The sequence below is a fragment of the Topomyia yanbarensis genome, chromosome 2 (assembly GCF_030247195.1).
Source record: "Topomyia yanbarensis strain Yona2022 chromosome 2, ASM3024719v1, whole genome shotgun sequence".
Taxonomy (NCBI): Eukaryota; Metazoa; Arthropoda; class Insecta; order Diptera; family Culicidae; genus Topomyia; species Topomyia yanbarensis.
Window position 1 is genome coordinate 275,832,035 of NC_080671.1, and position 23,744 is coordinate 275,855,778.

Sequence of the window (23,744 nt, forward strand, 5' to 3'; positions counted from 1 at the left end):
CAATGGTCCACAAGCGTACGGATGCCTGCGTATATGATTGCATTCTTCACAGATAATCGAGTTGATGTTTTTTGATGTGCCGCATGCTATGATTATCATAAAAATAAAATTTGACCTGGGAACCAGGTTCCGGAATTATCGGAACTGGTCATCAAGTGTCTACATGTGTCCGGATACCTTCGTATATGATTGCATTCTTCATAGATCATCGAGTTGACGTTTTTTGATGTGCCGCATGCCATGATTATCATAAAAAAAATTTGACACGGGAACCGTGTTCCGGAATTCTCGGAACTGGTCATCAAGTGTCTACATGTGTCCGGATGCCTTCGAATGTGATTGCATTCTTCATAGATTATCGAGTTGATGTTTTTTGATGTGTCGCATTCCACAATTATCATAAAAAATAAATTTCGTCCTGGGAACCGTGTTCCGGAATTCCCGGAACTGGTCAGAAAGTGGCAAATCTATAATAAACCTTTATTGAATTAATTGCTTGCTATACTAAGTAGACGATCTGATAAGATTTGTTGAAATAAATTAGTGTTTCTGTTATAATAAAGCATATGCAATGTAAGCTCATGAATGGCCACTCTTGGGAACCGGTCCCAGGAACTGGCCAATTCGTATTACTAATATATGAAGTGCAATTATTATGCAAGAAGGTCATTTCTGACAAATTCTTGTCGAAAAATGTTGAATTCTAGCGTTGTTTTGAAAATATGTATGAAAAACTGAAAGTGGCCAAAAGTTGGTACCCCACTGCAATCTGGATTTACTCCGGGGTCGTAGCTCCGAATACGATTTTTAACGCATTTTCGAAAATTGGAATAATTTCCGGTTCTTTTGCAAAAAACTGCATCAAAATCGATTAAACAGAAAAAAAGTTATGGCAAAAAGAACGTCGATTTTGGTGTATCGAAGAGGGCTTGGTAGTTTGAAGGTTAACTTCTCGAAGTTTATTTTAAAGCCTAATTCACGATGTTTCTCAAAATTTAGAAGCTTTGGTGCATTTCGTTCGTTTGTTATTGTATTAGGTGAAAAAAGTTGATCTTGTATTTATACGTTTACTAAGAAAAAACATAATTTTTCCCAAAAAATGCTTTATTTAAGGCCATCGTCTAAAATGGGTGCGCGCAGGTGGTTTTCTGGAAATCTTGATGGTAAATTTGAAGAAAATCTTAAAACCAAAAACATAGCCATCTGCCGTATAAATTTGGCTATCATTTGGTGAAAAAATATTTGGAAAATTCTAAAGATTTTCCGAGAGTTATGCCCTGGAGTGAAGAAAAAATCATTTTCCCGGTTTTCTTTAGCAATTATCTAAAAAATCAAAGCGGCGACATATACTTTTTCATATATAAAAGTTCATTATGTACTATAAGGAGTACATTCCGCTACATTTTTGAGAAAAATTTCCACATTTTCCACGAAAATTTTCCATTTTAGCTGTAATATAGGTAATACGTTTTCTCGCGATCTGAAAGTTCCGAATAAAATAAAAATTGTATCAAAACGTAGGGTATAATTTTTACAGATGGAAAATATGTTGTTTTGGGGAAATTTTTTACGATTTTCTCATGAAAACTCAAGATTTCCAATCAATTTCAAAAATCCATTCGATTCTGTGCGTGGAGCTGAAATTGAAAACTAGAAGTTTTCCATTCAAGCTCTTGGATACAAGATTTTGTCTCATTGGTTGCAGCGCTTCAGGCTCTATAAATATTGGGCATGAAATGTTATGTCATGTATGTGAAATTTTTTAAAGTTTTTTTATTATTCATTTATACATAATTACATATCATGTTTGCGTAGTATATTCATCAGAATCTACACTTTGGTAGATTTCCGTATATAGAATTCCGTAATAGAACTTCGAAAGTAAATTTTGTATTTGTAAATATGAGTTTTCTGGACTATCAAACATTTTTGCGAGACAATAACAATGTTCATTTTTGTCTTTTGGTAAAATATAATTGCCAATAGAAACAAGACGTGTTTTGACAAAAAAAACTTGTACAGCTACACTTTTTCACAATTTTCATATTTCCCATATAACAAGTTCATGTGAACCGTGACGGCGAGGACATATATTATTGGTATAATTTGACTAGGCTCAGTATGAATCTAGTATGAATCAACCATTGGTCATATGAATGAGTATTCGGATGATAGAGTTTCCATTGATTCATAAAAAATATACCACTAAATAATTGAACTGTATATGTCTGCATGTAGGAATGGCGCCTCATATATATGCATATATACATTATGTGCATCGTTCTTTTATGTGCTTACAAATTGAGGCCATTATGATGTAAATGAGAATCCAAATCTATCAACAATAATTGGAACTCTAAATCTAGCTTCCGGTTGCCATATCTGATCTGATTACGTCAACATTTCTTAGAGCTTGCATAGTCGTCAGAGGAGGCCAATCTGACCAAGATATCACTAATGTCGAGCTACGAAAGAATAACTTTGATACTACCCAAGTAACAAATTAAGTTTTATAGCACACTACAAGTTCAATCGCTCTTAGACTTCAAGAGTGTCATAAAACCTCCATTGTTACTAGGGTAGTCACTTGTATCAATAGATCGTCTCCAAATAACCGAGTCAATGGATGATCGTCGAAAGCTCTTCAGGACAGGAAGACTCCTTGAATATTCTCCAAGCTTAGTTGGGGGCACCGTCCAAGGTCATAACGTCCGGGACATTATGATGCACATTCAATTTCGGATCTTCTCTCGCAGTCGATTTGGATATTATGACGCATAAGAACTGCGTCATAATGTCCCTGGTCATATCGTCCCAAAATAATGTGTGTCATAACGTTCGGCACATTGTGACGTACGAGGGTGCGTCGTAAAATCCGAAAATAGATGTACGTCATAAAGTCCGCAATCATTCTAGTATCACAACGTCCTAAATTCGTACTGCGTCATAAAATCTGCATCAAAAAGTCGAATATTCTATGACGCACTGATTGTTTCGGACATTATGACGTCCAAATATATTGAAAAGTACATCAAATTACTTTGATTTACAGGTCTAGATCACTGGTGGCCTATAAATGATTCTTTGGATATATTGCCCACTATCGATAATTAAAGTTAAAGTCACATCGGTTCTTCGGTGCTGACTAGACCAATTTGCACTATCCTTTTATTATGTTTCTTCTTTTTCAAAATTTTAGCACTCGAATATTAAAATATAATTATTTGTGTTCTTGAATGTAGTTGTCATGTACAATAAAAATGTAATATCTCGACAAACATATGATTTGGTCTCAAAAGCCAACTGTCTAAATACACTTTTATGAACAATTCAGGACGAACCGTTAAGCGCCCTGTACAGCCGTTGATAGCACACAAAAGAGAACAGTTTTCTTTTCCGTTAACTGCTATGCACCGTGCTTGGGTAATAACGGTTTCTTGAGAATTTTTCCTCAAAGTTAATTTTGACATTTTGCTTTGGAGCCCTAATCATATGTTTGTCGAGATATATGCATTTGAAAATTTATAATGAATGTAACCAACCATAAAATCCTAGTGTTCATGATTGAGAAGGTACTAGGTGGATTAAAACAGCTTTTTAGTTTCGCGGACGTCATCGATATCATTGGATTCGATCACAGTATAGTGGACTGACCATAAAGTTCGGTGGACAGTGTTCTCCGTGGCAGATAGTAAAGATCGAGGCATCAAAAACGATGTTGATTTCAAGGTAGAAATTGATTGAGTACAGTATGACATTGTCGGAGAGTTCTAATATCATGGATAACACTAGTGCAGTGGTTCGGAAATGACTGAATCGATTTACACAAACATAGTTTCAACTGAAAGGTATAACGCTCCTATAAGCTGCTATTGAATTTTTAGTTGACCCAACTTCCGGTTCCGAAGTTACGGGTTGAAAAGGGCGGTCACACAGCAAATTTCCATATAAACTGGTACCTCCATGATGTCTAAATGATGTAATATATATGAAAATTTATGCAAAATAACTTGGATTTGTGGTCCTAGATCATAAATAAACAATCAAAGTAGCTTTGACTAGAGTTGGCACTATTTTTCAAAGAAAATCTGGCAATTCAACTAAAAATATCTGGCAAAATCTGGCACTTGACAGCGACCTCAAAGTCATCGAAATTTGGCATACATTTTAGTTTTCATCAATCGATTTTTGTAAAATTTTGGACATTATTACTCAAATTTCCAAAATGTGTGTATATGTAGTAACTTCTAAAGCTTAAAAATCTGGCAGAATGAGAGATTTTTCTTTTTGTCAGGAAGCTGCCAAAACATCTGGCTATGCCAGATAACTCTGGCATAATTGCATCCCTGGCTTTGACCACATTGACCACCCATTATGGTTCATGAGGTCCCCAGGGAACTCATCATGTTCCTAAGCTAGTGTCACATCCATTTCCCAGCGAATTCTTGACCAATTTTTACAAACTTGATTTCAAATTTCTAGATCACGGAATGCCAATCAATGAGTCAGTGGCGTAGCCAGAAATTTGGTTTGGGGGGGGGGGATGATAAAGAACGGTTTTTTTTGGAAAATGCTAAAATTTAATATGAGTTTCATAAATTATTGAAAATTCAGAAACGTAAGTAGTCTAACAGATGTCGTTCGAGGCTGCAAATAAGGAGAATCAACAGTTTTCAAACCTTTATAGATCATTTTCATGCATAATATGTCATTAATGTCAAAGAATCTTTTAAAGTGGGATATGTGTTCGAAAAAATTTTCAACGTTCAAGATCACTTAATTAGAAAATCCTTAACTTTGAAGGTTCGACACGTGCGAGAAATTTTCTAACATAAAATAGCGTATACTTTGATATAAACATTTTAGTGATTAATTCGCATAGAGGTAATTACGGAGAAGTAACTTCAAAAATAGAGACTTGGCACTTTCAGTAAAGTTATTGATAATGTCATTTTAAACAATTTTGTTGAAAATATAAAGGATACATGAATGCAGCATATCGGGATATGAAACAACATGCTATATTTCTACTTAGTGGAGTAAAATTTAGGGAAAAATTATTTTTTCTGAACTCAGAAGCCTTTGTTTAAAACCATCATTGCTGGTTGAGGAGACAAAACCTATAACTAAATTAGTTATGAAATTTGCGTTTCGACAGACTTCTTATCTGAATTCGACACTAACTTAGTGACAGGACTAAGCTAGCGCCGAATTTATGCTATCTCCAAAAAACGGAAACACTCTTTGTGTTTCTGGGCAAACCCCTAGTCCTTTTAATATTTGGGAATTTTTTTTAAAACTAGTTCACTTAAATATATCTTTTTTGTAAGCTTCAGAGACTCATACCTTGAATGCAATGTGAATATTGTTTAAAAATCGCAGACGAATGTTTTCAAATACAGTAATATCAGAATAAGTTATTGTAAAGGTTTTCTACCAATACATTTCGATACTCTGAATGTATTTGATATTCATGTCTTCAACAAAATTGTTTGAAATAGCATTTTTGAAAACTTTGCTGGAGACATTAAATCTCGACCTAAATTTACTTGAAGATCATATTCTCTTTAACTACTTCTAGGAGGATTAACCGCCAAAATTATTTTATTATCAAAAGTCCAGTTTTCTATTCTGAACTTATTCAATGTAACTTAATATTGAAATTTGACAGTTTCGAATGAAAGTAATCGTGACCGTTAAAAATTTATCGAGAATTTATTTTACTTTTCTTCATTATTCAAGCTCACAGCTTGACAACGAGTCCTAGTACCTAATTCACAAAATTTTGTTACGCCATTCAATTAAGCACTCAAATATACACCAGTAAAAAACCAATCCTGCTTAGAGGCTATTCATATAACTGATAATACAATAAAAATCAAATGCTCATAAAAACCTAGCCTAATCTGGTAGAGACAAACTGTAAACGTCAGCATCTTCCAACTATTTTCCGAAATGTTATTCTTGTTATTAACCATATCAAATTTTTGTCTGAACTCCACGCAATCTTAAAAAAACACATTTTCAGCAAATGTTGAAATGTATGCAAATTTTCGGCGAGCAAGTTTATATGTTTCATAGACAATCAACTTATTCAAACTTAGTTTTGCATTCGAAAATTTTTCTCTAATCCATATTTTGCAGCATCTTTTAAAAATGAGCTCTTGATAATTCAGGCTGTTATTTTATTTTACATTGAAGTAAGTTGATAACTATGGAATTTCATCTAAGAGATAAATTACATGATCCTCTTCCCACAATTTTCCAAAAGTCCTCATGATGCTTAAAACACGGTTCTCAATATAGTGATCAGAGAATATTCTTCCAAAAATGTTTTGTAGAACATTTATTTAAATTAATCAGCATCAACAATTTTTTTTCAATCCGATTAATTTTGGTTTGTGGGGGGGGGGGGGTCAACCCCCTAAACCTTCCCCCCTCCCCCTGGCTACGCCACTGCTTTAAGTATATTGTCCACTATCGACAATTCCGGAAGTCCCGGACTTCGGGCATATTCCACAATTAAAGTCGCATCGCTTTTTCGGTGATGATTGATCCGATTTTCTCAAACCAAGCCCCAAATGGCTCGCTCAACGATTCGTAAAGTGGAGCAATTGTTGAAGGTGAACATGAAGCTCAACATAGCAGAAGTAAATAATATGCAATTCCATCATTTACGACAAGCCGTATAGATTACGTTTAAAAAATTTAGCCAAGCAGAATCATTCGCTTCGCAGAACAACTTGAAACACGTCGTCGAATGTAATGACATTTTACACAGCATCCCAACGTATGTTGATAATGGCAGTATTGAACGCAGAGCCGCTATCAAACAATTCATGTCAAAATTCGGAGAGGAGGACAGTGTTAAGGAAGATACTTGAAGGAATTTCTTCCCAGGACTTCGCAACAGCGTTCGTGTAGTGTGAATGTGGCCAACAAAACCTATTCCCTCCTATTTGACCATCTCATGCAGATCACCTCAAGGCATTGTATATTCTCAACTAACACCAGTCACGTACCCAGGGCAGATTCTACGTGCCAATATTGCATCAGCCGCTACACCACGGAAAACCTTGCGCAGAGGCTGCTAAGGAAATTCCCCCTGCTACGACCAAAGCCGGCATATGGTCGTCGTATGCTAAACCACAACCAGTTGGTAAACCAACGACTGCGGACCAGGCAGTAACAACCACCACCTCAACAATGATCGGGCCCAGTACCGCTAAACCAACTGAATATCAATATCGAAGTAACAACGATTACATCAAATGTCTCCAAACCAACAACCACAGTGGCGGATCCAGGGGGAGGGTCTTGGGGGTCCGGACCCCCTCCCCCCGAAAATTTTTAAGTTCTTGAGAAATTTTAAAATAGTTTCTATTTTAAATTCATTCCAAGTTCAAAATCATTCCAAACTAGATTCGATTACCAAACCCGATTTTAATTAAATGAGGGTATTTCATATTACGTATTGCACAATGAACATTTCAAAGTTGAAATTTTGGACCCCCTCCGAAATTTTTTTCTGGATCCGCTCCTGAACAACCAACACCACTGATAAAGCATCAAACACCGATGAAGGATTTACAACAGCGACCCGGAAGTACAAGAAACAAACAAGAACATCCGACCGTGAGCATCATGAATGCAGTACCGATGACGACATAGACGCGAACGAAAACGCGAAAGCAGACAGACCGAATGATCCCTAATGTGCGGCATACAACGCACCTAATGTCTCACCACCTAGGAAGAAGATCTCACCACGCAGCAGCAAGCTGCGTCAACAAGACCCTACGGACAGTTGAATGTTTATTTTAATTTCTACATATTGTAAAAATCTTTAAAAACCCACGGCCCAGTTATGCTAACGCATTGAGCGGTGTCAAATGAACAAAAAAAGAAGATAACGTAGAAGACCTGCTGATTAAGTTAAACAAATCTTATACTTTTATATTTAAAGTCAGTCAGCGTCGACTTTTGAGGTAGTCGTCGGATACGTGCTAAGCGTAATAATAATGTAATAGACATTGCCACAATTATATTGAACATAACCAGCTAATGAATGAATAGTTTGGATAAATGAGAAAGGCATAATCACACCACTAGGTGGATTAAACCAGTTTTTATATATCGGTTCAGTGTGTCAAGAATTGAGCTGCTTACTGAAAGTGCTCAGGAGTAGGTATCTGGTGGTTTGTTAGATTGGTGCAAAACTTTCCAGCATAACTGGTTCCAGGCATGCGAGAACTACACGACTCTACATAATTGTCGACTGAGGGTATTGTCGACGAATATTGCCGAAAGCGCAACGCTGTGTTCATTCCGTAGTTTGTCCGACGAAACTGCAACCGCCGCAAATTCCTGTTCCTCGGTGCTCTGGGGAGCACATTAATTGAATTTTCCTGCAAAACGGCGGAGCAGTCGATTCTATTCTGTAGAACGTCTGCCAAGAAGAGCGCTTTCAAAAGAACTCGTCGGGTTTACAGGGTTTCCAGACCGATGAGTAAACACCGGCTTCCGTAGCCAGGTAGCTGATACGGATTAAGCCACGGTAACCTGCGCAATGCAAATCGAATAAACCGCCGTTGAATGGATTCGATTAAAGTAGATAGAACTCCACACTGCAGAGCTGTAGTATAGCGACTTTAGGCAATATACGTCGGTATGATGAGGCCCAGCGTTTGTGATGCTTTACCGACGATGAACGAGACGTGTAGCTTGAAAGTGAGTTGGTTATCCAGTATGACTCCAAGATCTTTAACGTGAGTGACACGATCGATTTGAACATCCCCCAAGGCATATTGGAAACGAATCGGTTGCTTTTTCCTTGTGAAGGAAATCACCGAGCACTTTCTCGGGTTGACGATCATTCGATTCAAATCGCACTAAGCTGCGAAACTGTCCAGTTGATTTTGCAGGAAATGGGCATCAGCAATCGAACGAATCTGCATATACATTTTCAGATCGTCCGCAAATGACATAATTCACATAGTTGAAAAACAGTACAAAAATTATCGGACCAAGGTGACTTCCCTGTGGGATAGGGGAACATGGGGAGACTTGACCAGGTTTTCAGCTAAAACTGCATAAATCTCTAAAAAAGCCTTCAATCCCCCAAAAATCTTTCAGATATAATGCACAAAGTTATTGCGCGTCTTCATGAATTTTGGAGAAATTTTTAATTTAATTTTTGAAAAGTTACAAAAGTTTTTCTGTGATCGTTTTTTCTGGGGGAGACTTGACCAAGGGAATTTTGAAAAATCATAACAAAAAATAATGACATAAAACATACTGTAATTATTTTTTCCCTATTGTCGAGATCCTTAGGTAGCAGTAAAAAATATAAAAGGGTTGCAGTTGATAAATTTTGATTTTTTTAAATGCATTTCTTTTTAAGGATTAACTGTAGTGCTTGCATTGCATGTTCACACGTCACGAAATCAGTCCTACTATTGCTAACTTTGCTTACAAATTTTAAAATATAAAGACTTATGTTTGGGGTGGGATTTTTTTATGGCCTGATTAACATTAACAGTAGATACCAAAGCATAATGAATGTTAGGAATTTTGTATCTTTCTTCAGCTGATCGCCACTTGGTCAAGTCTCCCCATAAAATTTTGGTCAAGTCTCCCCAACATTAGTTATTGCGTTCAATGTCATGCGAATTCTAGTAATAACTATTCCAACGTTCCAGTTTATGTAAAATCATTTCACTGCTTCACAAGGATTAAGATGGTATATTAGTCCTTTAATAGTAATTATTAGTCGAGTAGATATGTCCATACAAAGTTTGATAAAAAATTACATCATTTAATGCAAATTTATTAATCACGTAATATTTTCTGCAAGGAAAGGATTTTTTACTCCAAACTTTCAAAATTACCTTAAGGGATCGAAACAAGTATAAAAATATTTTTGAAAAAAAATTAAGAATCGAATAGAAGACGCCATAGCCGAAAATAGAATTTTTCGCTTGGTCAAGTCTCCCCATGTTCCCCTACCGGAGGTAGCATTGAAACTATCTGATTGAAAATCGCCTATAGTGACACTCATCGACCGGTCGGTAAAATAGCTGTTGAACCACCTAAGGAGTGAGCCGTGTAGTCCTAGTCTCTGCAGCTTTGCAACAGTTATATAGTGATTAAAGGGCGAACACGAAATTATTGCGACACCGAAAATGTCATGCTAATTTTCTTATAATGTTTAAAATCAAACCAAAATTTTAGGGTAGTTTTATACATATATTTACTTCAAAAATCAAAAGAAAAGTTAATCGATGGAGCCTTGAGTGTAAAATTGAAAGCATTTTCGCTTGATGCCCTCGTCAAAGTCTGTACAGTTTCATTCGGTACTAGTTTATCAGTTTTTTTTCATTTTCTTAACATGTCCTTCTCGTCTTTGACTGTCTTCTTGCTCTTCCGAAGTTTCCGCTTCATCATTGCCCAGTACTGCTCCACCGGGCGCAGCTCCGGACAGTTTGGCGGATTCATGTCCTTTGGAACAAAATGGACAGAATTGGCCTCATTCCACTCCAGGACACTTTTAGAATAGTGGCATGATGCCAATTCTGGCCAAAATAGTGGAGCTTCGTCGTGCTGCTGCAAGAACGGCAAAAGGCGCTTCTCGAGACACTCAGATTTGTAAATCTCGCCATTTACTGTGCCCTTTGTCACGAAAGGCTCACTCCTCAGTCCGCAAGAGCAGATGGCCTGCCAAGTGAGATATTGCTAGAACTTGCTCTTGCCGGTGAAAAACTCCAACCCCGGAATTTTAATTTAATAATTTCAAATACTTTATGAAGTTTTGGGTTTCGATCACTGAATCATGCAATTATATACAGGAAACATATGCGCATATTTCCATAAGGGAAAACCCCCTTGGATAAGGACAGTTGGAAAAGGTGACGGAGTGGAGACAGCAAGTAGTCGATATGATGCTTCAAAATAAGGGGCGGTATTCCATCTGGTCCTGGTTTGTGAATTGACTTCAGTTGGCGGGCTGCTCTCGTAATCATCGTATCATCCACGTCCATTTGGCCAAAAGTCTGTATTTGCAAAGGGACGTTTCTGGCGGTGGTGAAAACATGCTCGGGAGTTAATACTTCTACTTTAAAAACACTGGCAAACTTAATGGAAAAGAGACGACATTTTTCATTGCTATCGGTAGCTATTTAACCATTTAGAGTCATCGACGACGGATATAACTTCAAAAATCGACTGGATGTGAGCATCGATCAACGTATTGTCCCGAATGCGATCCGGAGGAAAATAAACTGCACACAGGAAAACGGTTCGATCACCAAGCTCAATAGCAACCCAGATTTGTTCAACACATTTACATGCATCGTCCTCGACAACTCTAGCTTTCAGTTGTTTGTCCACAGCGACAGCGATGAGGAAGCCTTGCTAGAAACGACATATGAAAGTTTAACAATATGAGGAGAAAGAAGCGCCTCGGTGCCGATCACGAATAACGACTTGGGGCGGGAATCTGTTGGCGTTTGGTACAGGAACGGTTGCCAGGTGGAGTTGCTAGTGAACATACAAACGACTAGAATGGCATCAAATGGAGGAAGCAGATTATATGACCCATGATCGCATATTTGTTCCATTTTCTATGCATTTCTTATATTTATGGGACTGACTTGCGATCATAGGCAGTACAATGCACGGTGTTTGACACTGATAAAAAACGGCAAACTACAGTAGTCTGAACAAGTAGCGCGAATGGCAGAAGAGAGATCAGCTAAAGTTAGTCTCAGCAGAGAACCTGGAAGAGGTCGTCGATTTCGGGGCAAACCCCGCATTCGTTGGCTGAGTGCTATAGAGGACGACGCGAGTGCGGCGAGCGTTTAAGGAGGCTGCAGCATGGCGACCGAAAATTGAGTAACCTGAAAATCTAGAATTCATTCGGTAATGATTCCGAGCACCCATATTGTTCGAGCACGATGATGATATATTTACGTATTTATGTACTTATGCATTTATGTATTTATGTATTTATATATTTATGTATTTATGTATTTATGTATTTATGTATTTATGTATTTATGTATTTATGTATTTATGTATTTATGTATTTAAGTATTTATGTATTTATGTATTTATGTATTTATGTATTTATGTATTTATGTATTTATGTATTTATGTATTTATGTATTTATGTATTTATGTATTTATGTATTTATGTATTTATGTATTTATGTGTTTATGTATTTATGTGTTTATGTATTTATGTATTTATGTATTTATGTATTTATGTATTTATGTATTTATGTATTTATGTATTTATGTATTTATGTATTTATGTATTTATGTATTTATGTATTTATGTATTTATGTATTTATGTATTTATGTATTTATGTATTTATGTATTTATGTATTTATGTATTCCCTTAGAACCTAATCGGTAAATCTGGTAAATGTGAAAGAACGAGTATGCATTGTTTCAGAAGCTCACTTGGTACAAGAAAGGTCCCGCTTGGCCTAACATGTTGAATTCTCAGCACTGAATGTCTTAGATTATGAAACAATATAAAGGAGATGTCGCTAAGACTGACAACGATTTTCGCTTTCAGTATACAATATTCCATCTCGCGAATACTCGGTCGAAATGTACATAAATTGATACCCAAAACCATCGTATGGGATCAGCGCAATGCTTTTTCGTCAACTTCACGGTCCTTCGTTCTCAATACACTAGCTCTAGCCAATGTCAGTTATCGTTCACGTAGCTATTCTGGGGTGTAGCCGCTGCAAGCATTCAGTTTCTAGTTTGGTTTTTCTTGTAAGTTGTTCTTTGGCTCTCAGCACCGAACTAACCGTGCCTGTCAGAGTTTATAGTCAGTCATACTGCTCCTCTGTGATCGACTCCAATGATGTCGCTCTCGATCGCGAAACCAAAAAGATATGTGAGATTCTGAGATGATAGTTCCATTCCTTTGTACATCAGATCTTATCACACCTTCTAGTAATATGTAGCTTTGGTATTGGTACCGTTGCGAAACTTGACCTTCTGTTTTGACAGACTAAGCAATCAGAGCTACAAATATTCAATTTCATTGAATGAAAATTGATCATATTCTGCAACATTCATTTTCATTATTCAGTAACGCTATCGAAAACGTCAAACGAACCAACTGCCAATACTTTCAATGCAAATGCAAGCTAGTTGGTTGCTTCGCTCGTTAGTGAATCGATTGAATACCCAAGCCAACCTGCCTTTGAATTTCGGAAAGCTTTACGAGACTCCGATGAAAAAGGTGTGTAAAACTGATCAGGTAGGAGATTAGTGCAACGAGTAAAATGACATAACCAAGTTTGAAAAATATTCAAGGAGTCTTCCTGTCCTGAAGAGCTTTCGACGATCATCCATTGACTCGGTTATTTGGAGACGATCTATTGATACAAGTGACTACCCTAGTAACAATGGAGGTTTTATGACACTCTTGAAGTCTAAGAGCGATTGAACTTGTAGTGTGCTATAAAACTTAATTTGTTACTTGGGTAGTATCAAAGTTATTCTTTCGTAGCTCGACATTAGTGATATCTTGGTCAGATTGGCCTCCTTTGACGACTATGCAAGCTCTAAAAAATGTTGACGTAATCAGATATGACCTGTTTATGGCAACCGGAAGCTAGATTTAGAGTTCCAATTATTGTTGATAGATTTGGATTCTCATTTACATCATAATGGCCTCAATTTATAAGCACATAAAAGAACGATGCACATAATGTATATATGCATATATATGAGGCGCCATTCCTACATGCAGACATATACAGTTCAATTATTTAGTGGTATATTTTTTATGAATCAATGGAAACTCTATCATCCGAATACTCATTCATATGACCAATGGTTGATTCATACTAGATTCATACTGAGCCTAGTCAAATTATACCAATAATATATGTCCTCGCCGTCACGGTTCACATGAACTTGTTATATGGGAAATACGAAAATTGTGAAAAAGTGTAGCTGTACAAGTTTTTTTTGTCAAAACACGTCTTGTTTCTATTGGCAATTATATTTTACCAAAAGACAAAAATGAACATTGTTGTTGTCTCGCAAAAATGTTTGATAGTCCAGAAAACTCATATTTACAAATACAAAATTTACTTTCGAAGTTCTATTACGGAATTCTATATACGGAAATCTACCAAAGTGTAGATTCTGATGAATATACTACGCAAACGTGATATGTAATTATGTATAAATGAATAATAAAAAAAAACTTTCAAAAATTTCACATGCATGACATAACATTTCATGCCCAATATTTATAGAGCCTGAAGCGCTGCAACCAATGAGACAAAATCTTGTATCCAAGAGCTTGAATGGAAAACTTCTAGTTTTCAATTACAGTTTCAATATAAGCAAACAGAATGGAGTGGATTTTTAGAGATTTTTCCTGGAAAATGTGAAATTTTTTATCAAAAATGTAACGGAGCGTGTTCCTTATGGTACAGGATGTACTTTTATATAGGAAAAAGTATATGTCACCGCTTTGATTTTGAAGATAATTGCTAAAGAAAACCGGGAAAATGAATTTTTCTGCACTCCAGAGCATAACTCTCGGAAAATCTTTAGAATTTTCCAAATATTTTTTCACCAAATGATAGCCAAATTTATACGGCAGATCGCTATGTTTTTGGTTTTAAGATTTTCTTCAAATTTTCCATCAGTATTTCCACAAAACCACCCGCGCGCACCCATTTTAGACGATGGCCTTAAGTAATTATCCAGTAATAATTAATACTTCATGTAGTAGACTCCCAATATTTTTCAATACAAGTTTCATTCGCTTTGGCATTTAATTATTTCGATTTTTTATTTTTCTTGCTCTGAGCTTGGTTTAGAATGATTTGATTGCTTGCTTGAACTTTGCAACTAACAAATACTGCTTCGCGTTGTCATATACATCACGAACCAGCACACTCGAAACATTTTGAATCGGGATAACGTCCAAAGAAAGCGATATTTGAATGACCTCTGATGTGTATAACAACGCGAAGCAGTATTCGTCAGTTGCAAAGTTCAAGAAAGCAATCAAATCATTCTAAAACAAGCTCAGAGCAAGAAATATAAAAAATCGTAATAATTAAATGCCGAAGCGAATGAAACTTATATTTAAAAATAATGGGAATTCGATTGACTGATAAATGTAGTGTTGATTATTACTGGATATTTACCTGAGTAAAGCATTTTTTGAAAACAACTATATTTTTTCTTAGCGAAAGTATAAATGAAGGAACAATTGTTTTCACTTAAACTTCCATAACAAGCGAACAAAACGCACTAAAGCCACAGACTAACAGACATAACACTATGAGGGAATTCCCTAAAAAACATCGATCCGACAATTTTTCCAGAACACTAGCTCCACCTTTTATTCACAGTCCCAAACACTCATTTACTGGTGGTTTACCCCTCAGGTTTGGGAACAATTTTTCACTACTGGTCTATCCCCCATATGCTTGTTCATATGTCAGTGGCGCCATAATTTCAAATGTGGCCACAGTCCCAACTACAAATATATGTAAAATGACCGTTAAAGCGGGCGAAGCTTCGTTTTTGAGTGTTATGTCTGTTAGTCTGTGCCAAAGCTTCCAAATTTTAAGAAACATCGTAAATTAAACTTTAAAATAAACTTAGAAAATTTGGTGAAGTACGCTTCAATGAAAAAAAAAAAAGCTGAGAAAATAGGGTGAACGGAACGGAACGGAAGGGACACATTTTTCACTTAAATTGCCATAACAAACGAACAAGATGCACCAGGGTTTTCAAACTTCGAAAAAAAATCGTTGATTACGCTACAAAACAAAATCTGGAGCAGTTTGTGTAAAAAGAAAAAAAGTTGTCCAAAAAATAGTAGGGTGAACGTATAAATGTGGGACACCACTTTTTTCACTTAAGCTGCCAAAACAAACGAATAAACCACACCAGAGCTACGAAATTTCGATATACATCGTTTATTAAGTTTTAAAACAAACGCTGAAAATTAGGTGCAGATTATTCAAACAAAGAAAAAGTTATCCTGAAAAAATGGAGTGAACGTATAAATGTGGGACACACTGTAGAGTCAATTTTTCACTCGGAACTGCGAATTTATGCCAATTCAACGTGAACAAATGTTTTCATAAAATTCTAGAACTAGATTCATGAATTAGCCAGTTTTGCGGACGTTGTGGATTTTCCGGATGATTTTCGCGTAGAATTCAGGGTCAGTATTTGAATGGAAGTATCAATATCATTTTAGATGGGCTTTTATAGAAACTTTCAAGCATATTACAAATTCTTAGGATCAGTTTCATTGATTGACCACATTGTCGCTTGATGAATATTATGAGAAATACTATTGTACCCTCGGAACCAGCATCGGAATCGTAATCCGGGACATCCAATATCGGTCGTATCATGTACAAATTTAACATAAACATTTTTGTCCAGTTTCTTTATTTTTATAATCTGATAATTTTTTTCAGTCATTTATTTTATCCAAATTATTAATTTGACACAATTTAAACACGAATTCATTCTATAATTTTATTAGTATAGATTAATTTTCATTTTAAACATTTAGTTCATTTTATTCTGTATATCTTTTTCTTCATTTTATTTATATTACAGTTCTATTCATTTTGTTTAACTTTGTCATTCATTTAAGTGATTTAATTATTTTTATTCATATTGTACATTTCATTGGTTTTATTTATTTTATTAATTTTATCTTTTTCAATTTTTTTTTATTAATTTGCTTCATTTGATTCATTTTATTAATTTTTTCCAGTGCATATATTTTATTTAGTTTCTTCATTTTATTAATCTCATTAATTGTGTTCAGATATTCATTCCGTCCAATTTGTGAATTTGACTTAATTTAATTTATGCTATTAATTTTGTAACTTTCAATATTGTATCGATTTTGTTGGCTATTTTCGGCAAATTTGAGACTAAGAGAAACGAAAGCAATGAAATTGAAAGACGGATAGGTATTCTAGAGCGAATCAGTTATAAACTTAGAACGGAAAACTAGAACTAGGAAGGCTCATATGGGTATGATCGAAAGGAAATGTGAATAATTCTTTGCCTTCTGCAGAGTAGGAGTTGGGCGTTGCACCCAAGTCTACCGCATGATCTATGGTAGAACATAACTCATCATGTTTTACCGCCGACGCCGGTAAAAAAGTAGATAAAAATTCGATTTCTGCTAGCTGAGCTGTGTCATTAATTGCTATCAGCCATCCGTGTGTGCGGAACGAAAAAATCAATAAGTAGTTCAATCACAATAGGATCGGTGCGACACTGATAGGTTGGTGTCGATTGAATGCATACGTCACGGCTTGATGCTAGCAGAAAGGGAGAAGAATGATCGCATGGTCGTTCTAGGCGAGGATTTGTGAAGAATTTTTTGCCTGCGTCGGGGGTAAAACATGATGATGAGTTATGTTCTACCATAGACCATGCGGTAGACTTGGGTGCAACGCCCAACTCCTACTCTGCAGAAGGCAAAGAATTCTTCACATTTCCTTTCGCTCACGCCCATATGAGCCTGCCTAGTTCTAGTTTTCCGTTCTAAGTTTATAACTGATTCGCTCTAGAATACCTATCCGTCTTTCAATTTCATTGCTTTCGTTTCTCTTAGTCTCAAATTTGTCGAAAATAGCCAACAAAATCGATACAGTAGAACCTTGCGGCAATTAAAACATAGTAACAACTTTCAATATTGTTTCATTTTTCATTTAATGAGCGGAACTAAGTAGATTTATTTAGTTTGATAATTTCATTTATATCAATTAGTCTAGTCTTTTTTATTAATTTGAGAGCTTTTTAATTTTTTTGCTTTAATAATTTTATAATTTCATTTGTTTTTTTGATTTTCTATAGTTTATTCAGATCATTCGAGGTTTCATTCTGTTAGGTCTCGAATGAATGATGCAACAGTGATATGTGTAAGAAACTTCTCATCTCATGCTAGTTTAAGCCGGTTTTCATGTTTTAGACCAGTGTGCAACGGCTACAGTGAAATATGACTGGGGTGTCAATAGGATCATTACTACATACACCCTTTCCTAAAATTACTATTGAGTAAAATTGGTTTGACACCTTTAGAAAATGCTACCTCTGTTATACTGAACACAAGTGTTTTTATTTATTTTATAACTGTTCTTAATTTCTGGACCAGCTTATACTAAGTTTTCATTTTCAGAACATTGAAAATTATTGGCATAATTTATGGCATAAATAATTACAGTTTCGCTGCACCGTATTGCTCATCAGTGGAGAATTCGAGACCTGCTATTCAGAGGCGTTAATTATAGAAAAGAGGAAAGTTATATATAGTGCTTAATATACCAGCTGTGTTGTGCAACTTGCTCTTCCTACCTACGAAAGCAAACAGAAAACTAAAATAAAAATTTTCGTTTTCCTCGCATTCTGTTTCTATTAATAGCTTTCTCATACATTATCACAGCATTGAAACCCTAGTGTGTCACTATGAACAGAAATAGAATTTGAAAAAGTGTTCAATACATTCAAGATCTAACAAAGAATATGTGTCAAGGACCCGATCTGAGCATAGCTTAGTTAGTTAGTTATATATATATATATATATATATATATATATATATATATATATATATATATATATATATATATATATATATATATATATATATATATATATATATATATATATATATATATATATATATATATATATATATATATATATATATATATATATATATATATATATATATATATATATATATATATATATATATATATATATATATATGCTGTTTTTCATTGTAGAACTTATTGACTTTCCAAAACAAGGTTATAGGATGCTCGGTACGCAGTTCTTGAACATACCCTTTTATTTTTACGAGCACGACATTCATTTGCATTCACGCATAAATAACGAGCACAATCCATAACAATAAATCAAGAAGTAACTTAAAAAAAACTTTTTGGCGTAATGTATCCCCCCTGTGGGGACGACTTTAAGCCAATTTTTAGTTCTTTATATCTCATGTACAATCTTGATTTTGCAAAAGTTCTTTTCACTGTCTTTAGAGTTACTTCTGCCATATGTGAAACATCAAACGAAGTGACTTTAAATTGAATTATTTATGTTTAAACGAAACGAAAAACGAGCGCCAGAATGTTTACCCTACCGTATGAAGAAAAATAACAGACATTCTTCTATCCAATAGTTTCGAATAAGTAATAATAGAAGTAGAAATAAGGCGAATAATGGCTGCACATGCACATTTAAGAATGTTACGAAAATTCAAAAGAAATTCTCGAATTGTGAACTTTTGCTTTCAGAAATCAAAACTTACCTTCTTTTGTTGTTTTTCCCATGCAGGATCCAATAGGCCTTCGCGCTCCCATTCCTCTTCTTGCTCCATGTAACTATCTTCACCATACTGCATAGTAGTGTCACCGTTCTCCATCATAGCCTTTGTTTAATACTATGGTTATTCGGTTTATGCTAACGAAGAAAACTGTCGGGCCAAGAAAATCAGCAAACACCTTTTACACACGATAACAAAACGAAAAGGAAGAATGGCGTCTAAATTAGAACTCTAACTTGACTTTCTTTTTGAAAAAGTTATGTAAGTGACAACGCGAAAATTCCGTACAAAAGAAAAATCACACAAGTGCGAGCGGAATATATATATATATATATATATATATATATATATATATATATATATATATATATATATATATATATATATATATATATATATATATATATATATATATATATATATATATATATATATATATATATATATATGTATATATATATATATATATATATATATATATATATATATATATATATATATATATATATATATATATATATATATATATATATATATATATATATATATATATATATATATATATATATATATATATATATATATATATATATATATATATATATATATATATATATATATATATATATATATATATATATATATATATATATATATATATATATATATATATATATATATATATATATATATATTCACTGACTGGGCCACAAGCGAAGAAGAACGGTTTTACTTTGCTACTCAAATTCAATGACTTTCGAACCGCTTGCGTTGGTAGCAAACTCAAAACTAATGTGAAATCGTCTGTTCGCGCATCGCCTATTTTTTCACTTTTTGCTCGTGAAAAACCTGCGCATTCTTTTCTGTCAAAATCGGACATTGGTACGGGAGCGTCACAATCATATATACGCGACTTATCATTCTTATTTGATAATGTACTAGCAGTGTCTAATTCTCAATCTAATCAGAACACACAATAACAAATGACAATAATAAAAGTATAGTGAATGTTCAGGTCAGGATGTAGTTTAAGCAAAAGGGACTAGTGTAGATATATCAGTGGTAACAGTGTCTTATTCTCAATCTAATCAGAACACACAATAATAATGGATAATAATAAAACTATAATGAATATTCAGTTCAGGATTTAGTTGTAGAAGGGACTGGTATAGATATATCAGTACATCCACGTGGACCTCGTGGATGCGTCTTTTGTGCTCAAATACATCGCCTGAAATAATCATCATTATTCTGATGTAGCATGTAGCTGTTTATCACCTACTGGGTTTTGAACGATAATTGTACACACAGTGGTGCAGTGAAAGGTAAAAAGCATTTGTAATATCATCATAGATATTTCAGGTTAAAAATTTGAGAAGAATTGAAAGGTAGAAATCATTTGTAACATCATCATAAAAATTTCTGGTTAAAAAGTCCCACTTATAACGAAGTGTTTAGGTTATGTGCACGAAGCTTAACTTTTGTATAATTTCGATAACCGGAAGAACGACCACTTTGTTTTCCCCTTTTGTGTTTCACTGAATAGAGCGTGGAAAAGTGTTTCACTGAATGGAGCGTCGGTCGAGCTTTGTCTGTATACATTTTTTTATGGGTTCACAACGATAAATAAATATAATTTGAACAGTTTTTCGAAATTCGAATTATTTTCAGAGTTATGGCTATTTACTTATTTTAACATGAGTTTGGATTTTATTTAATTTCTCACGATTGATAGCATCGACCCTTCTCATTTTTACACCAGTTAAAAGGTACGAGATGTTCTTCTAATTCAAATTTTGTATGGCGAAAAAAAAGTTTACTGCAAACGTTATTAACTATTTTTAAAAATAAATTGAAATAACGGTGACTTCTGAAACGATTTTCAATGTTATTTCGGCCTAATATTGTTGTATACTTCATAATAAATCATATGCAAAAATAAAAACGCTTTTAAATCACCTAACAGTGTGATGAGACATTTCTTATAGCTCTTATCACTCTCTTCGGATATTATATCGTTTGAGAACATTTAGAACTTGATGCTTCGCGATGTTTTTGTTAACACATACTACTTGGGATATTGGCAGGACTCGCTCAAATCAGCATAGGACAACATCAGTGCTAGATATCTCAAGCCAAACCAGTGGGAAAGCAGCCCATAAAATAGACATACAAACGAATTATTGCTAATGCTCTGTCAATAAAATATTTAAATTCCCCAATCAATGCATTGTGGTGGGAAACTGAATTTTCCTAAAGGGGTTATATATTGTTATGAGCCAAAAAAATCGAAATTTTTTAATCGATTTGAAGTTTAAACTTTACTCAAATTTCCAACGCGACTGAGAACTAGCTCCTGATATCACGCTACCTCTGAAGTGCATGCGTGCATAGTTCAAACTTTACTTCGGCATCGACTTTTTCTAAAAGTGACTCACCAGTAGTATCCTTGATTTGAATTATTATTGCAAATCCAAAGAACAAATAAAAACCACTCGAAAACCGAACCGTTTGGGAAAATCATCATCATTAGTGGAATTTTCATTTTCGCGAAACTTTTCGATAACCTTCCGTCACTTGCATTAATGCACTGGGTGCACAATGCTCTGAAAATCTAGCGAAATCGTCTTAAGGCAGCAGCGGGTCTCATTCAGAGCCATTTGACCAGCGGGTTAAATTTGTAAAGAATACTAAAAATTAACTTCTATTCCATAATGTTCAACTCAGAAATTCGAAAGATCGTGCTCACCGCAAGTCATGAAAAATAAACTGCATATAAACCCTTAAGTATAGCAATTAATTGGTATACGAATTGGAATAGGTTCGCCAAATTTTGGAAGAAGTCGATAAAATAACCCCTTGAAAAGTACTTAAAAATTATTGTAGTTCGATGGTATAAAAAATCCCCAAAAATGAAATGTACCTATTCATGTGGGACACAGTGAATAATACAATAACGACTCGTTTTTATCAGTCTCATGGTGTATTTTAGGCTGACAAAATGGGGATATTGACTAAATCGGGAAATTTTATTTTTCTTTATAATACACTGAAGCTGTCAAAATATTCTTCCCGTAGCTTGATGTAGTCTGATAACTATTTCTGATTATTTAATATAAATTTCTTTTAAAGAGGTTTTCCAGCGTAAAATTTAAAAAAGATGAACTTTTAATTTTTGCATATTTACATCTTCATGATAAGGAAAACATGCCCAAGAAGGGATTTACTCGAATTCAGTCTTGTTCGTCTGCTAGAGCTTATCAAACATATGTTCATATTTGGCTGATAAAATCGGGGTTTCAATGTGTTATAATAGATATTCAGCATTAGAAGAAGTTTCTAGTGAACGAGTGTAGAACGACTTTGTTTCTACTTACTTGAAGTCAGCGGCGTAGCCAGAAATTCGGTTTGGTGGGGGTTTGGTGAAAATCGATCTTACTGTCCAAACGGCATAATTCCGAAACCGTAATTTTTGAAGTTAAAATTATACAGAATTAATTTTTCAGAAAATAGTAACAGAGTTTGTGTCTTTAGCGAATTTGTTGAGACTTTATTCTAGTCATGAATATTAACCTGAGAAAATTCACCATAAATACTTCTTGGACGATATACCTTCAAAATTATTTTATCAAATGATACGCTGTTTAACGTTTGTAAAACTCATCGAAGATACTAAACCTCCGAAATTGGCGGTTTCAAAATGATGCTATCTTGACCTTAAATTACTGTTTTTGAACATTTTACCTATACATATAATTGGTCACACAACAAAAATCAAATGCTCATCAAAATCGATCAGGACCTGCTAGAGTCGAATGGAAATCGTCATTTTTCATAAATTTCTCTCTACATTCGGAAAGTGTTATCCTCGTTATTAATAATATTACGTTTTCCTCTCAACTCGACGCATTCCCAAAATAAAAACCTGTTTTAATCCACCTAATGGTGCAATTGTGCTTTTTTCATTTGTCCAGACTACGATTCCATGGCTGGTTATGTTCAATACAATGGTAGAAATGAATATTACATGTTCGGTACGATTTGCACATACATACAATGGATCGACAGCCACGATCTTCAGATACTATGTGATAATTAGTGTTGGCAGTACAACAGGCAGTCGCTTGTCAAGTTCGCTCGTGTACTGATCGTGCCTGTGGACCGCTCCGGAATTTCAGTGATATTTGTCTTGATTTGATATTAATCGCATTACTATTTATTAAACCGACACGTCGAAAGAATTTTTAAATCGAAGTTTTAGTGTCTTGCCGTCGAAAATCAACTAATCTACATTTCTAAACGGATCGCCACAACTAACATACGCTGTAACGATGATCTGCAAGAAGTGTGCCTCTGTGATAGTGCCAGG

The 23,744-nt window shown here is 34.7% G+C and overlaps 1 protein-coding gene across 5 annotated transcripts in view; it reads right to left on the bottom strand.

Moving 5' to 3' along the window:
- The window catches only part of LOC131683174 (alpha-actinin, sarcomeric-like), a 346,976-nt gene that overhangs the window by 112,265 nt on the left and 210,967 nt on the right, over positions 1-23,744 (bottom strand). Inside the window, exons 1-2 of one of the 5 annotated variants that reach the window (XM_058965013.1) lie at positions 20,079-20,182; positions 19,361-19,553 (exon numbers count right to left, since the gene is read on the bottom strand). In XM_058965013.1, coding sequence (XP_058820996.1) covers positions 19,361-19,477 — 117 coding nt within the window. In that variant the 5' untranslated portion in view covers positions 19,478-19,553; positions 20,079-20,182. Of the gene's footprint in view, positions 1-19,360; positions 19,554-20,078; positions 20,183-23,744 lie in introns of those variants that run through there. The other 4 variants (XM_058965015.1, XM_058965016.1, XM_058965017.1 and 1 more) reach the window with 4 other exon arrangements.